This window comes from Mustela nigripes, chromosome X (genome assembly GCF_022355385.1).
Source record: "Mustela nigripes isolate SB6536 chromosome X, MUSNIG.SB6536, whole genome shotgun sequence".
In the NCBI taxonomy this organism is placed as follows: domain Eukaryota; kingdom Metazoa; phylum Chordata; class Mammalia; order Carnivora; family Mustelidae; genus Mustela; species Mustela nigripes.
In genome coordinates, this window is record NC_081575.1 from 33466173 (window position 1) to 33481850 (window position 15678).

The 15678-nt window shown below is 37.6% G+C and overlaps 1 protein-coding gene across 1 annotated transcript in view; it reads left to right on the top strand.

Annotated features, from left to right (window-relative positions):
• The window catches only part of LRCH2 (leucine rich repeats and calponin homology domain containing 2), a 69585-nt gene that overhangs the window by 40652 nt on the left and 13255 nt on the right, over window positions 1–15678 (top strand). The window contains exons 14-17 of the mRNA XM_059386254.1: window positions 2346–2403; window positions 3163–3275; window positions 3458–3595; window positions 3750–3827. Of these exons, the coding sequence (XP_059242237.1) occupies window positions 2346–2403; window positions 3163–3275; window positions 3458–3595; window positions 3750–3827 (387 nt within the window). The remainder of the gene's footprint in view (window positions 1–2345; window positions 2404–3162; window positions 3276–3457; window positions 3596–3749; window positions 3828–15678) is intronic.

Below are 15678 nucleotides of genomic sequence, written 5' to 3' on the forward strand. Positions count from 1 at the left end.
GGCAGGCAGAGAGAGGAGGAAGCAGGCTCCGTGCAGAGCAGAAAGCCCGATGCGGGGCTCGATCCCAGGACCCTGGGATCATGACCTGAGCTGAAGGCAGAGGCTTAACCCACTGAGCCACCCAGGCGCCCTGGTTTGGATTCTTTTAAAAAGTAATTTAAATTAAGATATCCTAAAATTAGTCTTTGTCACATGACCTTGTTAATCCTTTCCTTTACTTTCAATTATAATAAATGTAAGCATATCAGTTACTAGTTCCCTGGTTTCCTTATGATTTTATCATCTCTGCTCATGGGGAGAGTATTAGTGCCATTTTTCTCAAATAAATTATATTGCTTTTATAATACATTTTGCTTGCATTTGCATAAGTCAGATTTTGGGGAATTCGTAACACTTTAACCAAAATAATGAAGATAAACTATAAGCTTGTGGATGAATGGGGCGATGAAAACGTGCTTTGGTGGCTCAACTAACATTCAACTTGAACTGCGTATAACATGTTAATCAACAGAAGATTTAGAGAATCAACAAAATTTTGATTACTTCCATTTCATCTGTGAAAGACAATGGTAAAAACAATTAGTATAGTAGTGTACTATTTATTATTATTATTTTATTTATTATTATCTTTTTAAATTTTAAGTAGGTTCCATGCACAACATAGGGCTTAAACTTACATGCTTCACTGACTGAGCCACCCAGACACCCCTATACTGTTTAGTCTTTTTTTTTTAGTAGACTCCATACCCAGCGTAGAACACACTGCAGGGACTGAACTCCTAACCCTGACATCAAGACCTGAGCTTCAATCAAGAGTCACTTAACTGACTGAGCTACCCAGGCATTCCTAGTACTATACTATTAACAAAGTGCTTGCCTATACACTTGAACCTGAAGTAGTCCCATGAGCTGGTATTATCCTCATGATTTTATAGCTGAAGAGATTGGTAACCATTCCCTAAGACCCCAGTCAATAAATGATAGACAAGTGACTGAAACCCATACTCTAGGTGCTTCATAGTTATTGCAAGCATTAAATAAGATACTGATGAAATTATGTTTTCTTTTTTTATTTTATTTTATTTATTTATTTGACAGAGATCACAAGTAGGCAGAGAGGCAGGCGGGGGAGGGGGGAGGCAGGCTCCCTGCTGAGCAGAGACCCCCCCTCCCCCAATGCAGGGCTCCATCCCAGGATCCTGAGATCATGACCTGAGCCAAAGGCAGAGGCTTTAAACCACTGAGCCACCTAAACGCCCCGAAATTATGTTTTCTTATCACTGTACAATTTCCAAAGTGCTTTCTTTTAGTTATCTGAGTTAATCTTCATTCCATCTTAAACATGGAGAAAGTCACAGAGAAATTAATTTTTTCTTGAAAGATTTTATTTATTTATTTGAGATAGAGCACAAGGAGGGGTCAGAGGGAGAGGGAGAAGTAGAATCCCTACTGAGCAGGGAGCTTGATATGAGCCCAAGGCAGATGCCAAACTGACAGAACCACCCAGGTACCCTGAGAAATTGAATGTTTTGCTCAAAAGTTAGCCTAAGCTTTCTAACTCCAAGCTCAGATTTTAAAAATATACTATTTCTTTCCATAGCACACCACACCACTGTGTGAAAGTATTTCGAAACAATTTATTCAAATAGAAGAGATGATAATTTCTCATGTGTGTCACCTGTCACTCCCTATTAGTATGAATGTGCAGCTTTGCCTCATATTATCTACTAAATGTCAAGTCCATAATAGATAATTGAGTGAATGTTGCTAAATTCACTTATTTTTTCACTGAAGCTTGTTTCACTTTGTGGAGGCTTTGATCTCATTGTTCATTCAAAAAATAATACCTTTTTATTTAGTTAGTTAGTTAAGATTTTATTTATTTATTTGAGGGAAAGAACAAAGGAGACTGAGAGAGCACAAGCAGGGGGAGGGGTAGAGGAAGAAGCAGGGTCCCTGCTGAGCAGGGAGCCCCATGTGGGGCTCCATCCCAGGATCCTGGGATCATGACCTGATCTGAAGGCAGATGCTTAACTGATTGAGCAACCCAGATACCCCAGTACCTATTTTGTATAATTCAGTAATTTTTATTTTCCTTCTACTATGAGAGAGAATATTTAAAAGCTTATGTAGTCAGATTAATTAGCAAATATTTGTAGACCTTTTAAAAGTGAAATGTATAATTTTGAATTGAAATGTAGTTTGTCTTTCTGTACTCCACTAATCATAGAAACAAATGCTTCAAAGATTTAATGGATATGAATAACTATCTTGGTTATTTTGAAAGAAAAGTGGTTTTCTTTTCTTTTCTTTCTTTCTTTCTTTTCTTTTTTTTTTTTTTTTAGGAATATGATAGAACTGATGGTTTTTCACATGGTCCTTTTGGCTTGAAGCCTAGATCAGGTAAGTATATATTCTGCAAATAAAAATTTTTGGTTATATATGAAACTAGAGTTTTCCAGCTTAAGTGGGATTGATTCCATAGTTTTAAGTACACATAGATTCTTTCCCCTCTCCTAAAAGTAATTTTCTCTTAACCTTATTTGTCTTTCCAATTCCCATTCCCCATTTCTTTCTTCCTCTTTACCTTCAAGCTCCTGAAACCTCAGCTTTTTGCCTTAGATATACTGCAGTCTTATTTCTACTCTACTGTGACTGCTATTAGAATGACCACTCTGCCAGCAGACCAAACACTGTTTGAAATTATAGCACTCCATTATATTGTGGTTTTAAAAAGGGATCTTTTCGCATTTGGCAAGCCCAAAAGAAAATGGATCCATGTTACTTGGCAAGGTATTGAATTATAGTTTTTATTCCTGAATAACTGTATTGACCTTCAAGAATAATTTCCTTTTTCTTTAAAGATAATAAAGGCTGATTTATGTTCAATAATTATTTTAACCTGGAGCATAAGTTTCTAATAACATATGTTTAAATACGAACATGGATAGGTGGTAGAAATCGTTACACTTGTATTCCCTGTTGCTTTCAATTGTGCAGATAAGTAGATTTCAATTCTATAAAAATATTTAGAATGTATTAATAAGTAATACTGTTTTATGTAGTTTTGTACTGCTTCTTTTTTATCATGCCTCTTTTCCCACCGCTGGTTGAGTCTTCCTATTAGCCTTGTGATAAGCTAGGAAATTTCTGTTTTTATAGCTTTTAGCCGCTCATCTCGCCAGGAGTATGGGGCAGCAGATCCAGGATTTACAATGAGAAGAAAGATGGAACATCTAAGGGAAGAACGAGAGCAAATACGACAACTTCGCAATGTAAGTGAGCTTGACTTTATAGATCTGCTTTGTAGAAATGGGTTTAACTTGGGAAATTAACAAGATACCTGAATTTTATCGCAAGGTTTTTAAAATTTTGGATTATATAACGATTAGTAATATAAATATGTAGCGTATGTATTTACATAGAGTATCTGTGATTTATACCCATTTCTTTACAGAATCTCGAGTCCAGGTTAAAAGTAATTTTGCCTGATGACATTGGAGCTGCACTGATGGATGGGGTTGTTCTTTGCCATTTAGCCAATCACATAAGGCCACGCTCTGTAGCTAGTATTCACGTGCCATCACCAGCAGTGGTAAGTTTTATCTATAGTTTGTCAGTTCTCTAAAGGACGATAGAGTTTCTTGAAACTATCTTTAAATAATATACCTCAATAAATTTAATTTTTTTATTGATAAATTTCTGTATAAGTATGCTTGTAATATTTCTTCTTCCTCTTAACGTTGCAGCCTAAACTGAGCATGGCAAAATGTCGAAGAAATGTAGAAAATTTTCTTGATGCTTGTAAAAAGTTGGGTGTATCACAGGTAACTATTATTTTTATAACAAAATTGTCACTTAAATGTTACTTTGTTGTGTGCATACTGGACTTTTTCTTCACAATCGGATGAATCATGCTTTCCGAACATGAAAATGAATATGTTCCCTTGGTACATTTTACTGAGCTCCAGCTTTGACCATAGCAGCTATCAAATGAATGTGTTTAAGCTGCTTTTAAAGCCATTTATAAAACAGCTACATGTATGGAAAAGTTCTGTAATCGTACATATCATTGAGTAAACGTGACATAGTGGCTGTATTAAAACTTGATTATGATGTAATTGCTACTTTCATTTTTCCTGCTGAGAGACATTGGGACTCCTTTGTAAATCCATTGGTAGAATTTGATGGGAAGATCTGCATGCAGTGTTATTGCATTTTATTTTTAAAAAGAGGCTATTTATTTATTTATTTGAGATAGAGCCAGAGAGAGAGAGCACAAGCAGGGCGGGAGGGCAGAGGGAGAGGGAGAAGCAGACTCTCCACTGAGTAGGGAGCCCAACGTGGGGCTCCATCCCAGGATCCCAGGGTCATGACCTGAGCCAATAGAAGACAACCATCTAAGCCACCTAAGTGCCCTTGTTAACTGCATTTTAAACATTATTTAAGACGTCAAATTTGAAATCTTAGTAACACATAATATCTCATGGGACAACATTTGTCTGAAATTTGTAGGAATTGGCTTATGTTTCACATAATAGTTGCAGTATTATAAAATTAACAAAACGATATTGTAAATGTATAATGAAAACTAATAATTAAAATACTGCTTTTTTAGAAAACATTTTAGGCCTAACATCAAGATGATTGACTGTTGAGAGGACATGGTGTTGTTAACAGATCACAATATAGTTATGTTTTTTCCCCTTTTTTATTTTTAAAAATTTATTCTTATTGAGCTATAATTGACATATAATGTTGTATAACTTTATTATACATTGTGTTGGTTTGATACTTTAATCTTGAGCTGTGCTGGGTTAGCTCTTTTTACCCGAGTCATCATATGATGACACGGGTAAAAATTCCACTTTGACCTCTTTCCTCAAGTGAATAAATGTAATTTATTTAGAGAGAATCACTTGAATTACAGTGTAATTTGGAAACTACACGCTGTTCTCCTCTAATTACATCTCTGTGCGTGACATGATATTTTAATGTATTTTTTTAAGATTTTATTTATTATTTATTTGAAAGAGCGAGAGCAAGAGAGAGAGTGAGCCAGGGGGAGGAGCAGAGGGAGAGGGAGAAGCTGGTTCCCCACTGAGCAGGGACCCTGATGCATCTTGATCCCAGGATACTGAGATCATGACCTGAGCTGAAGGCAGACGGCCAACCGACTGACACACTCAGGTGCTCCTGACATGATGTTTGAAAATTTTAATTCTTTTTATTGTAATTAAAATTTTTTTTGAAGATTTTATATATTTGTCAGAGAGAGAGAGCACACACAAGCAGATGGAGAAACAGGCTCCCTTCTGAGCAGGGAGCTGGATGCTGGACTCGGTCCCAGGTCTCTGGGATCATAACTTGAGCCGAAGGCAGATACTTAACCAGCTGAACGACCAGGCATCCCTAAAAAATTTAATTCTTAAATATTTTTATGTTAACTCTTTCTTTTTTGTACTCAATCTCTTATCAAGAAAACAAAAATTAGAAAGGTTTATTTTCTAGTTGCATTATATTCATTGCATTATATTCATTTTTCTGTTTTACCATTTTTTGGTGAGCCACCCAGGCGCCCCTCTGTTTTACCATTTTTAAGAGTTTTGGGGGGCATTCTCAATAAACATTCATTGAATGAATGCACATTTTAAAAATGAGGAAACTGAGGCAAGGGAAGTTAGGGAACTTGTCCAAGGTCACATCTTTAATAAACAGTGAAGTCAAGCTATGAATCCAGGTGGTCTAACTTCAGAACATATCCTCTAATGTGGATATTTTCTATTTCTGTTCTTTTACATGAAAGAAAAGACATTGCAACTCGAGATACCTTCTTGGTACCATAGGCAAGGGGGATCAGTTAGGAAGATCTTATGAAAACTATTCTACTTAGCATACTCTTAATCTCTCTTTAGCTTGTTTTAGGGAAGGGCTAGTGCCCCACTGAGGTTAATATAAGAGGCAGTATGAAACGACCAGTTATCAACTCCCATTTTCAAAATTCTCCAGCTGCTGGCAGTGGGGGAAGAGTTTAATAGTTAGCATCAATTTGTTTCCCTAACTTAGAAATGGTAATACAGAGTTAGTTGTCTCATTTAGGTTTTCTTCTTTTAAGATTTTAAATTTTTATTTTTAAAAACTTTTTTGAGGTATAATTGACATATAGAAAAGGTGTACAATTTAAGTTTTGACATGCATACACCGTGAAATCATCACCATAGTCAAGATAATGAACATGTTCATTACTCCCAAAACTTTCTTTATGTCCCTTTGCAATCTTTTTTTCCCCAGATAACCACTAATCTGTCTTCTGTTATTATAGTTTAGTTTGCATTTTCTATCTAGAGTTGTATATATGTTGTATATAAATGGAATAATAGAATATGTATGATTGTTTTCTGGCTTTTCTTCAGTCAGTATTATTGTGTTTAAGACTCATCAATGTTGTTGCATGTATAAATAAGTAGAGATACAGCAAAAGTAGGAACACAAGCAGGGGGAGTGGGAGAGGGGAAAGCAGGCTTACCGCCAAGCAGGGAGCCCAATGTGGGGCTCAATCCCAAGACCCTGGGATCACGACCTGAGCCAAAGGCAGATGCTTAATGACTGAGCCACCCACGCGCCCCTATAATATCTTTCAAACGGTAGAAGTTATATATTTTTTGAAGTAAAATATATCATTTTTAAAAATTCTGCTTTTTGTTTCAAACCAAATAATCCTTGCATAACTCAGGGTCACAAAAATTTTCTCCTATGTTTATTTCTAGAAGTTTTATAATCTTTTTTTAAAGATTTATTTATTTATTTGATAGAGAGAGTGAGAGAGAGCATGAAGGGGAGGGAGAGCAAGAAGTAGACTGCCTGCAAGTAGGGACTCTAATGTGGGGCTCGATCGCAAGACGCCCAGATCATGACCTGAGCCGAAGGCAGATGCTTAACCGACTGATCCACCCAGTCGCCTCTAGAAGTTTTATAATCTTAAGTTTTATATTTAGGTCTATGATCAAATTTTAGTTGTGTTTGTATGATATGAATAGTAATCCTCTTTTTTTACACCTGAGATTGGGCACACACATTGATTTTTTTTAAAAAAACATTATTACTGAAATATAATTAACATACTGTAAAATTCACTGATTTAAAGTATATAGTTCAGTGGTTTGTAGTATAGTCACAGAGTTGGGCAAGAGTCACAATAGTCTAAGTTTAGAATATTCTTTTTCTTCCAAGTTTTTATTTAAATTTCAGTCAGTTAGCATACAGTGTAATATTAGTTTCAGGTGTAGTATTTAGTGATTCATCACTTACATATAATACCCAGTGCTTATCACATGTGCCCTCCTTAATACCAGTCCCCCTGTCCACCTCCTCTCCAGCAGCCCTTAGTGTGTTCCTTATAGTTAAGACTCAGTTTTATGTTTTGCCCCTCTCTTTTTCCCCTTTATTCATCTGTTACGTGTCTTAAATTCCATATATGAGTGAAATCATATGGTATTTGTCTTTCTATGACTGACTTATTTTTCTTACTGTGATACTCACTAGATCCATCTATGTCCTTGCAAATGGCAAGATTTCATTCTTTTTTATGATTAATATTCCATTGTGTATACCACTTTTTTATCCATTCATCAATGGATGGACATTCAGACTCTGTCCATAATTTGGCTATTTTTGATAATGCTGTTATAAATAACAGGGTGCATGTATCCCTTCAAATCAGTATTTTTGTATCCTTTGGGTAAATATCTAGTAGTGCAGCTGGTAGGTTGTAATATAGTACTATTTTTAACTTTATTTATTTTTTAAATTTTATTTTTTCAGTGTTCCAAGATTCATTGTTTATGCACCACACCCAAGATTCATTGTTTATGTGCCATGTAGCTCCATGCAATCTATGCTCTTCTTAATACCCACCACAAAGTTCACCCATACCTCTACCCCACTCCCTTCCAAAACCCTCAATTTGTTTCTCAGAGTCCACAGTCTCTCATGCTACATCTCCCCCTCCAATTCTCCCTCATCATTTTCCCCTTCCTTCTCCTAATGTCTGCCATGTTATTCCTTATGCCTCACAAGTAAGTGAAACCATATGGTAATTGACTGTCTCTGCTTGACTTATTTCACTCAGCATAATCTCCTCCAGTCCCATCCATGATGACACAAAAGTTGGGTATTCATCCTTTCTGATGGAGGTGTAATAGGGACCATATCTTTATCCATTCATCTTTTGAAGGGCATCTTGGCTCTTTCCACAGTCTGGTGATTGTGGCCATTGCTGCTCTAAACACTGGCGTACAGATGGCCCTTCTTTTCACTACATCTGTATCTTTGGGGTAAATAGCCAGTAGTGCAATTGTAGGGTCCTAGGGTAGCTCTATTTTTAATTTTTTTAAAGGAATCTCCACACTGTTTTCCAAAATGGCTGCACCAACTTTCATTCCCACCAACAGTGTGAGAGGCTTCCCCTTTCTCCACATCCTCTCCAACACTTGTTGGAGTTTACTGTCTTGTTGATTTTGGCCATTCTGACCGGTGTAAGGTGGTATCTCAGTGTGGTTTTGATTTGAATCTCCCTGATGGCTAATGATGATGAACATGTTTTCATGTGTCTGTTAGCCATTTGTATGTCTTCTTTGGAGAAGTGTCTGTTCATGTCTTCTGCCCATTTTTGACGTGATAATCTGTTTTTTGAGTGTTGAGTTTGAGGAGTTTTTTATACATCTTGGATATCAGCTCTTTGTTTGTAGCATCTTTCCGAATATCTTCTCTCATTCTGTGCATTGCCTCTTCGTTTTGTTGACTTTCCTTTACTGTGCAGAAGCTTTTTATCTTGATGAAAAGATAACTTTTTGAGTAATCTCCATGCTGTTTTCCAGAGTGGCTGCACCAGTTTGCATTCCCAACAACAGTATAAGAGGGTTCCCCTTTCTTTACATCCTCTCCAACATCTGTTGTATCCTGTATTCTTAATTTTAACTATTCCGACAGGTGTGAGGTCATATCTCATTGTGGTTTTAATTTGCATTTCCTTAATGATGAGTGATTTTGAGCATCTTTTCATGTGTATTTTTGGAGAAATGTCTACTCATGTCTTCTGCCAATTTTTTAACTGAATTTCATTTGGGGGGGTAAGTTTTCTAAGTTCTTTATAAATTTTGAATACCAACCTTTTATCAGATAGGTCACCTGAAAATATCTTCTCCCATTTTGAAGGCTGCCTTTTGCTTTTGTTGTTTGTTTCCTTCACTCTTCAGAAGCTTTTTATCTTGATAAAGTCCCAATAGTTTATTTTTTCCTTTTGTTTCCCTTGCCTCAGGACACGTATATGGTAGGAATTTGCTACAGCCAATGTCAAAGAGGTTACTGACTGTGTTCTCTAGGATTTTGATGGGTTCCTATCTCACATTTAGGTCTTTATTAATTTTGAATTTCTTTTTTCTGTTTGGGGTAAGAAAGTAGTCCCATTTCATTCCTTTGCATGTTGCAGTCCAGTTTTCATAACACCATTTACTGAAGAGACCATCTTTTTTCTGTTGGATATTCTTTCCTGTTTTGTTGAAGATTAGTTGACCATATAATTATAGGTCCTTTTCTGGGTTTTCTATTCTGTTCCATTGATCTATGTTTCTGTTTTTGAGTGAGTAACATATTGTTTTAATCAATACAGGTCTGTAATATATCTTTAAAGTCTGGAATGGTGATGCCTCCAGCTTTGCTTTTTTTTTTCAGGACTGCTTTAGTTATTTGGGGTCTTTTCTGGTTCCATACAGATGTTAGGATTGTTTATTCTAGCTCTGAAAAATACTGGTGGTATTTTCATAGGGATTGCATTCAAGATGTAGATCGTTTTGGATGGTATGGACATTTTAACAGTATTTATTCTTTTAGTCAATGAGCATGGACTGCTTTTCCATTTCTTGTGCCATATTCAAGTTCTTTCATCAGTGTTTTATAGTTTACTTTGTCAAATGTTTTTTCTACACCTATTGACAGGATCATACAGTTCTTATCCTTTTATTAATGTGGTATATCACATTGATTAATTTGTCTAATATTGAACCACTCTTGCAACCCAAGGATAAATCCCATTTGATCCTGGTGAATGATTCTTTTTTTTTTTATTATTTTTAATTTTTATTTTTTTTAAAGATTTTTATTTATTTATTTGACAGATAGATCACAAGTAGGCAGAGAGGCAGTCAGAGAGAGGAGGAAGCAGGCTCCCCACTGAGCAGAGAGCCCGATGCGGGGCTCCATCCCAGGACCCTGGGATCATGACCTGAGCTGAAGGCAGAGGCTTTAACCCACTGAGCCACCCAGGTGCCCCTGAATGATTCTTTTAATGTACTGTTGGATTGATTTGCTAGTATTTTGTTGAGAATTTTTCATCAGGAATATTGGCTTGTAGTTCTCTTTTTATGTGAGTCTCAGTCTAGTTTTAGAATCAAGGTAATGCTGGGTTTGTAGAATGATTTTGAAAGTTTTTTTTAAAAACTTTTTTGAAAGTTTTGAAACAATAGGTATTAAGTCTTTAAATGTTTGTTAGAATTCACCTGTGAAGCCAACTGGCCCAGGACTTTTATTTGTTGGGAGAATTTTGGTAACTGATTCAGTTTCTTTGGTGGTTTGTGGTTTGTTCAAGTGTTATAATTTTTCCTGTTTCAGTTTTGGTAGTTGATACATTTCTAGAAATTTATCCATTTATTCCAGATTACCCATTTTTTTGAAAATTATTTTTATAATATTCTTTTATCATTGTCTGTATTTTTGTGTTGTGTTGGTTGTGATTTCTTCTCTTTCTGATTTTATTTGTGTCTTTTCTCCCTTTTTTTAAAGATTTTATTTGTCAGCGAGAGAGAACAAGCAGAGGAAGTAGCAGACAGAGGGAGAAGCAGACTCCCACTGAGTAGGGAGTCCGATGTAGGGCTCCATCCTAGGACCCTAGGATCATGACCTGAGCTGAAGGCAGAAACTTAAACCCACTCAGCCACCCATGTGCCCTGATGTCAATATTTTTATACTTGTTCAGGCCTGATTTGTTACCTACTATATGATCTATTCTGGAGAATGTCCAGTGTGCACTTGAAAAGGATGTGTATTCTGCTTCTTTAGGATGAAATGTTCTGGATAAGTCCATCTGTTCCAGTGGGTCATTCAAAGGCATTTTCCCTTGTTGAGTTTCTGTTTAGATGATGTGTCTATTGTTGTAAGTGGGGTGTTAAAGTTCCCTACTATTATTGTATTATTACCAATGAATTCCTCTATGTTTGTTATTGTTTTGTTTTGCCCCCAAAGTGGGGGCATAAATATTTATAATTGTTAGATCTTGTTCGATAGGTCCCTTTATTATGATATAGTGCCCTTCTTCATCTCATATTACAGTTTTCGGTTTAAAATCTAGTTTTTCTGATATAAGTATTGCTACTCCTGTTTTCTTTTTTGCATCCATTAGCTTGGCCAGTATTTCTCCATCCTCTCAATTTCAATCTGTAGGTGTCTTTAGGTTTAAAATGAGTCTCCTGTAGGTAACATATAGGTGGGCGTTGTCTTTTATCCATTATGACACCCTCTGTCTTTGATTTGAGCTTTTAGTCCATTTAAATTCACAGTAATTAAAGGTAGATATGAATTTAGTGCCATTTTATTACCTGTTTTGTCATTGTTTCTGGAGATTTTCTCTGTTCCTTTGTTGTCTTTGTTGCATTTTGTCTTTCTTTCCTACTCAGAGAGTCGGAAATATTTATTATTAAATATTTAATAATATTGTATTAAATATTAAATATTTAATAATTAATATTTCTTGAAGGGCTGATTTAGTGGTCACCTACTCCTGGTTTTTGTTTTTCTAGGAAATTCTATCTCTCCTTCAATTTTGATTGATATCCTTGCTGGATAGAGTATTCTTTGCTGCAGATTTTTTGCCATTCAACACTTTAAATATATCATGCCACTTTCTTCTGGCCTGCCAAGTTTCTGTGGAAAGATCTTCTGCTAATTTTGTCTTCCCTTATAAGTTAGGTACTTCATTTTTCTTGCTGATATTAGGATTTTTACTTTATCTTTATATTTTGCAAATTTAACTATGATTTGGCTTGGTGTTGGCTTGCGTTCATTGATTTTGTTAAAGGATTTTATTTATTTATCCTCCTGAGGGGTAGGTAGAAGGAGCAGAATAGAACCTCCAGCAAACTCCGCACTGAGCATGGAGCCCAACAGGGGCTCAATCTCATGACACTGATATCATGATCTGAGCTGAAATCAAGAGTTCGATGCTTGAGCTACCCAGACACCCCTGCTTTTGTTGATTTTGATAGGAGTTCTCTGTGCCTCTTGGATCTGTTTCCTTCCCCAGATTAGGGAAGTTTTCAGCTATAATTTACTCAAATCTTCTGCCCTCCTTTGCTCTCTTCTTCTTCTTAGACTCCTATGGTATGATTGTTATTACATTTCATGGAGTCACCGAGTTTCCTTAATATACTTTTGTGATCCAAGATTTTTCTTTTTACCTTATTTTGGTCAGCTTTATTATTTTCCGTAATTCTGTCTTATATATCACTTGTTTGTTCCTCTGCTTCTTCCATTTCATCCTCACTGATTTTAAGCTCCTTTCCTCTGCAGTAAGGGTCTCTTTGATATCTTCTATTCTTTTCTTAAACCCAGCTAGTATACTTATGATTATTGCTTTATATTCTGAATCAGGCATATTACTTAATATCTGTTTCAATTAGATCCTTGGCCCTGACCTTTTCTTATTCATTCTTTTGTTCTTTAAAGATTTTTCTTTTTTTTATTTCAGACAGAGAGAACATATGAGAGAGAGAAAGAGAGATATCATGAAAGGGGGGAAGGGTAGAAGGAGAAGTAGACTTGAGCTGAGTAGGGAGCCCAGTGTGGGGATTGATCCCAGGACCCTGGGATCATGATCTGAGCCAAAGGCCGATGCTTAACCAGGTGAGCCACCCAGGTGCCCCTGTTCATTCTTTTGTGATGAATTCTTCCATCTTCGTATTTTGTCTAGGTCTCTTTTCTCTGTGTTAGGAAAGCCTATTATCTTTCCTGCTTTGGAGATTAAAGGCTTTATGAAGCAGAAGTCAAATGTCCATGGCCTGGGTCTTGAGGAAGTGTCTCTGGTGTATGCTGCATGCAGTCTGCTATGTTATGATTGCTCTATCCCCCAGATCAGTCCTCTGCAGAGTTTCTCCTTGCTTGTAGTGGGGCGTATGTTTGGACCTTGGCCAGAGTATGGCAAGTTTTAACTAGGTGTGTTCTGGTCTGCTTGTTAAAAGAGACCTCATTCTACTTCCACTAGAGCTGAAACTTTGCAGAATTTTCTGGTCAGTAGATATGGTGCATGGGGGCGTTTCTGTTGGTGTTCTGGGGGAGGGGCCTGGGCTGCTCTGGGTTCTTCGGCACACTTATCCTAGAAAAATAGTACCAGAAGAGCACATGGTAAGGGGGCTTGGTATAAACAATTTAGGCAGCAATTGTTGGCACTGTGCTGCTTACTGAGGTTAGTTTATGCTGTGGGGTGAGGATATGAAATGGCACTAGCCATCTCCTTTGTCCCCAGACAGGTGAGTTCTTGCTTGCTGCTGTCAGAGAAGCCCTTCCGGAAGAGTGAACAATTTCCCCTCATGTATCGTATGTGTTTTCACACTGTATCTGGGTTGCTTGCCTTCCTGGAGCAGCACAGTGTACTTTGGACTCTATCCCAGCCAGGTCAGCTGAGTTTAAATCCTCCAAACTGTAGGGGCCAGATGTGGGGGGAAAGGGGAACCTGTGCTGGTCTTCTGGGGGAGGGTCTTGCTGGGCTGGGATTGATGCAGGTTTGACTGAGATAGGCAGATGTACCAGAGTGCAGGACTGTGGGGTTTGGAGTAAAGTGTGCTAAAGGGCCAGTGTCCTGGTTAGTTGCCCTCATCAGGTGTCTTAGCACCTATGCCGAAGGGCAGGGGAGGGAAATGATGTCTGTCTGCTCCTTTGTCCCTGGAGAGGCAATGTCACCTCTCCCAGATGTGCCCCAAGAATGGGAACCACAGATTATACAGTCTGCCCCTGGGTTAGCTGCTTGTGTACTCTACATTAGCACGACAGCCCTCAGGCCTTTATAGCAGCCATGTTGCAGACCTTTAAAACTCCAGTATTTGTTCCGCTGATTGCAAGAAGTCCCCAAAATTAGCCCCTCTCCTTTTTCCTGTCGGTGGCTTCAGGGAAGTGTTTTCCTTGTGTGATCCCCTGTGTGCTCCTCCTGCCCTATCTCTCTCTCTCATAGGACAAAGAGCATACTTTATATACTTCAACTTCCTCATCTGTGGCACTCTTGCACTTGGGGGAGGCAGGGCAGGAGGGAAAACCCAGAATGATCCTGGGGCCAGGACTGGGATTCCCCTGCTGGATTAGTTGGCCACCTTAGAGCACAGATTTCCCTTATCACCCTCATTGTCAACTTAATATTTGTAGACTCTCTTGAGATGTTACTTCTCTTATTCCTGATATTGGTAAATTGTGTAGTTACTCTATTTTTGCTGATTAACCTTGCTGGAGGTTTATGAATTTTTTTTTTTAAGATTTTATTTATTTATTTGACAGACAGAGATCACAAGTAGGCAGAGAAACAGGCAGAGAAAGAGGAGGAAGCAGGCTCCCTGCTGAACAGAGAACTTGATGCGGGGCTCAATCCCAGGACCCTGAGATCATGACCTGAGCTGAAGGCAGGGGCTTTAACCCACTGAGCCACCCAGGTGCCCCAAGGTTTATGAATTTTTAGAAATTTTTTCAGTGAACTAATATTTGGTTTCACTGACTTCCCCTGACCCCGGTTTTATTTTATTGTCTTCCTCTCTCAACTTCATTTGTTCTTTCTTCCTACTTCCCATTGGTTTAATTTGTTCTTTTTCTATGTTCTAAGGTGGAAGCTGAGGTTGTTGATTTGAAACCTTATTTTTTTTTTAACGTTTCAGTCGTTATTTGAATAAGTAGGCATAACATTAGGAGGGCAATAAATACTGTTGTGAAAATGGAGATCAGAAGAGCTTTGGGGAATGCTTCTGATAAATGGGATATTACCAGTAGTATTTGATGAGTGGTTTATGGGAATAACTAGGAAAGAAAAGATTATTATGAACAAAAGATGGGGCGCCTGGGTGACTCAGTAGTTTAGTGTCTGCCTTTGGCTCAGGTCATGATCCCAGGGTCCTGGGATCGAGCCCTTCGTTGGGCTTCCTGCTCAGCAGGGAGCCTGCTTCTCCCTCTCTCACTCCCCCTTCTTGTGTTCCCTCTCTCACTGTCTCTCTATCAAATAAATATATAAAATCTTTTAAAAAAAGAAAAAAAAAGATTATTATGATTCACAGTTTTATTTATTTTTTAAAATTTTTTATTTATTTTATTTTTTTTAAATATTTTATTTATTTGACAGGCAGAGATCACAGATAGGCAGAGAGACAGGCATAGAGAAAGGGGGGGAGCAGGCTCCCTGCTGAGCAGAGAGCCCGACGTGGGGCTCGATCCCAGGACTCTGAGATCATGACCTGAGTGAAGGCAGAGGCTTTAACCTATTGTGGCACCCAGGTGCCCCTTAAATATATATTATTTTTTATAAACATATATTTTTATAAACATATATTTTATCCCCAGGGGTACAGGTCGGTGAATTGCCAGGTTTACACACTTCACAGC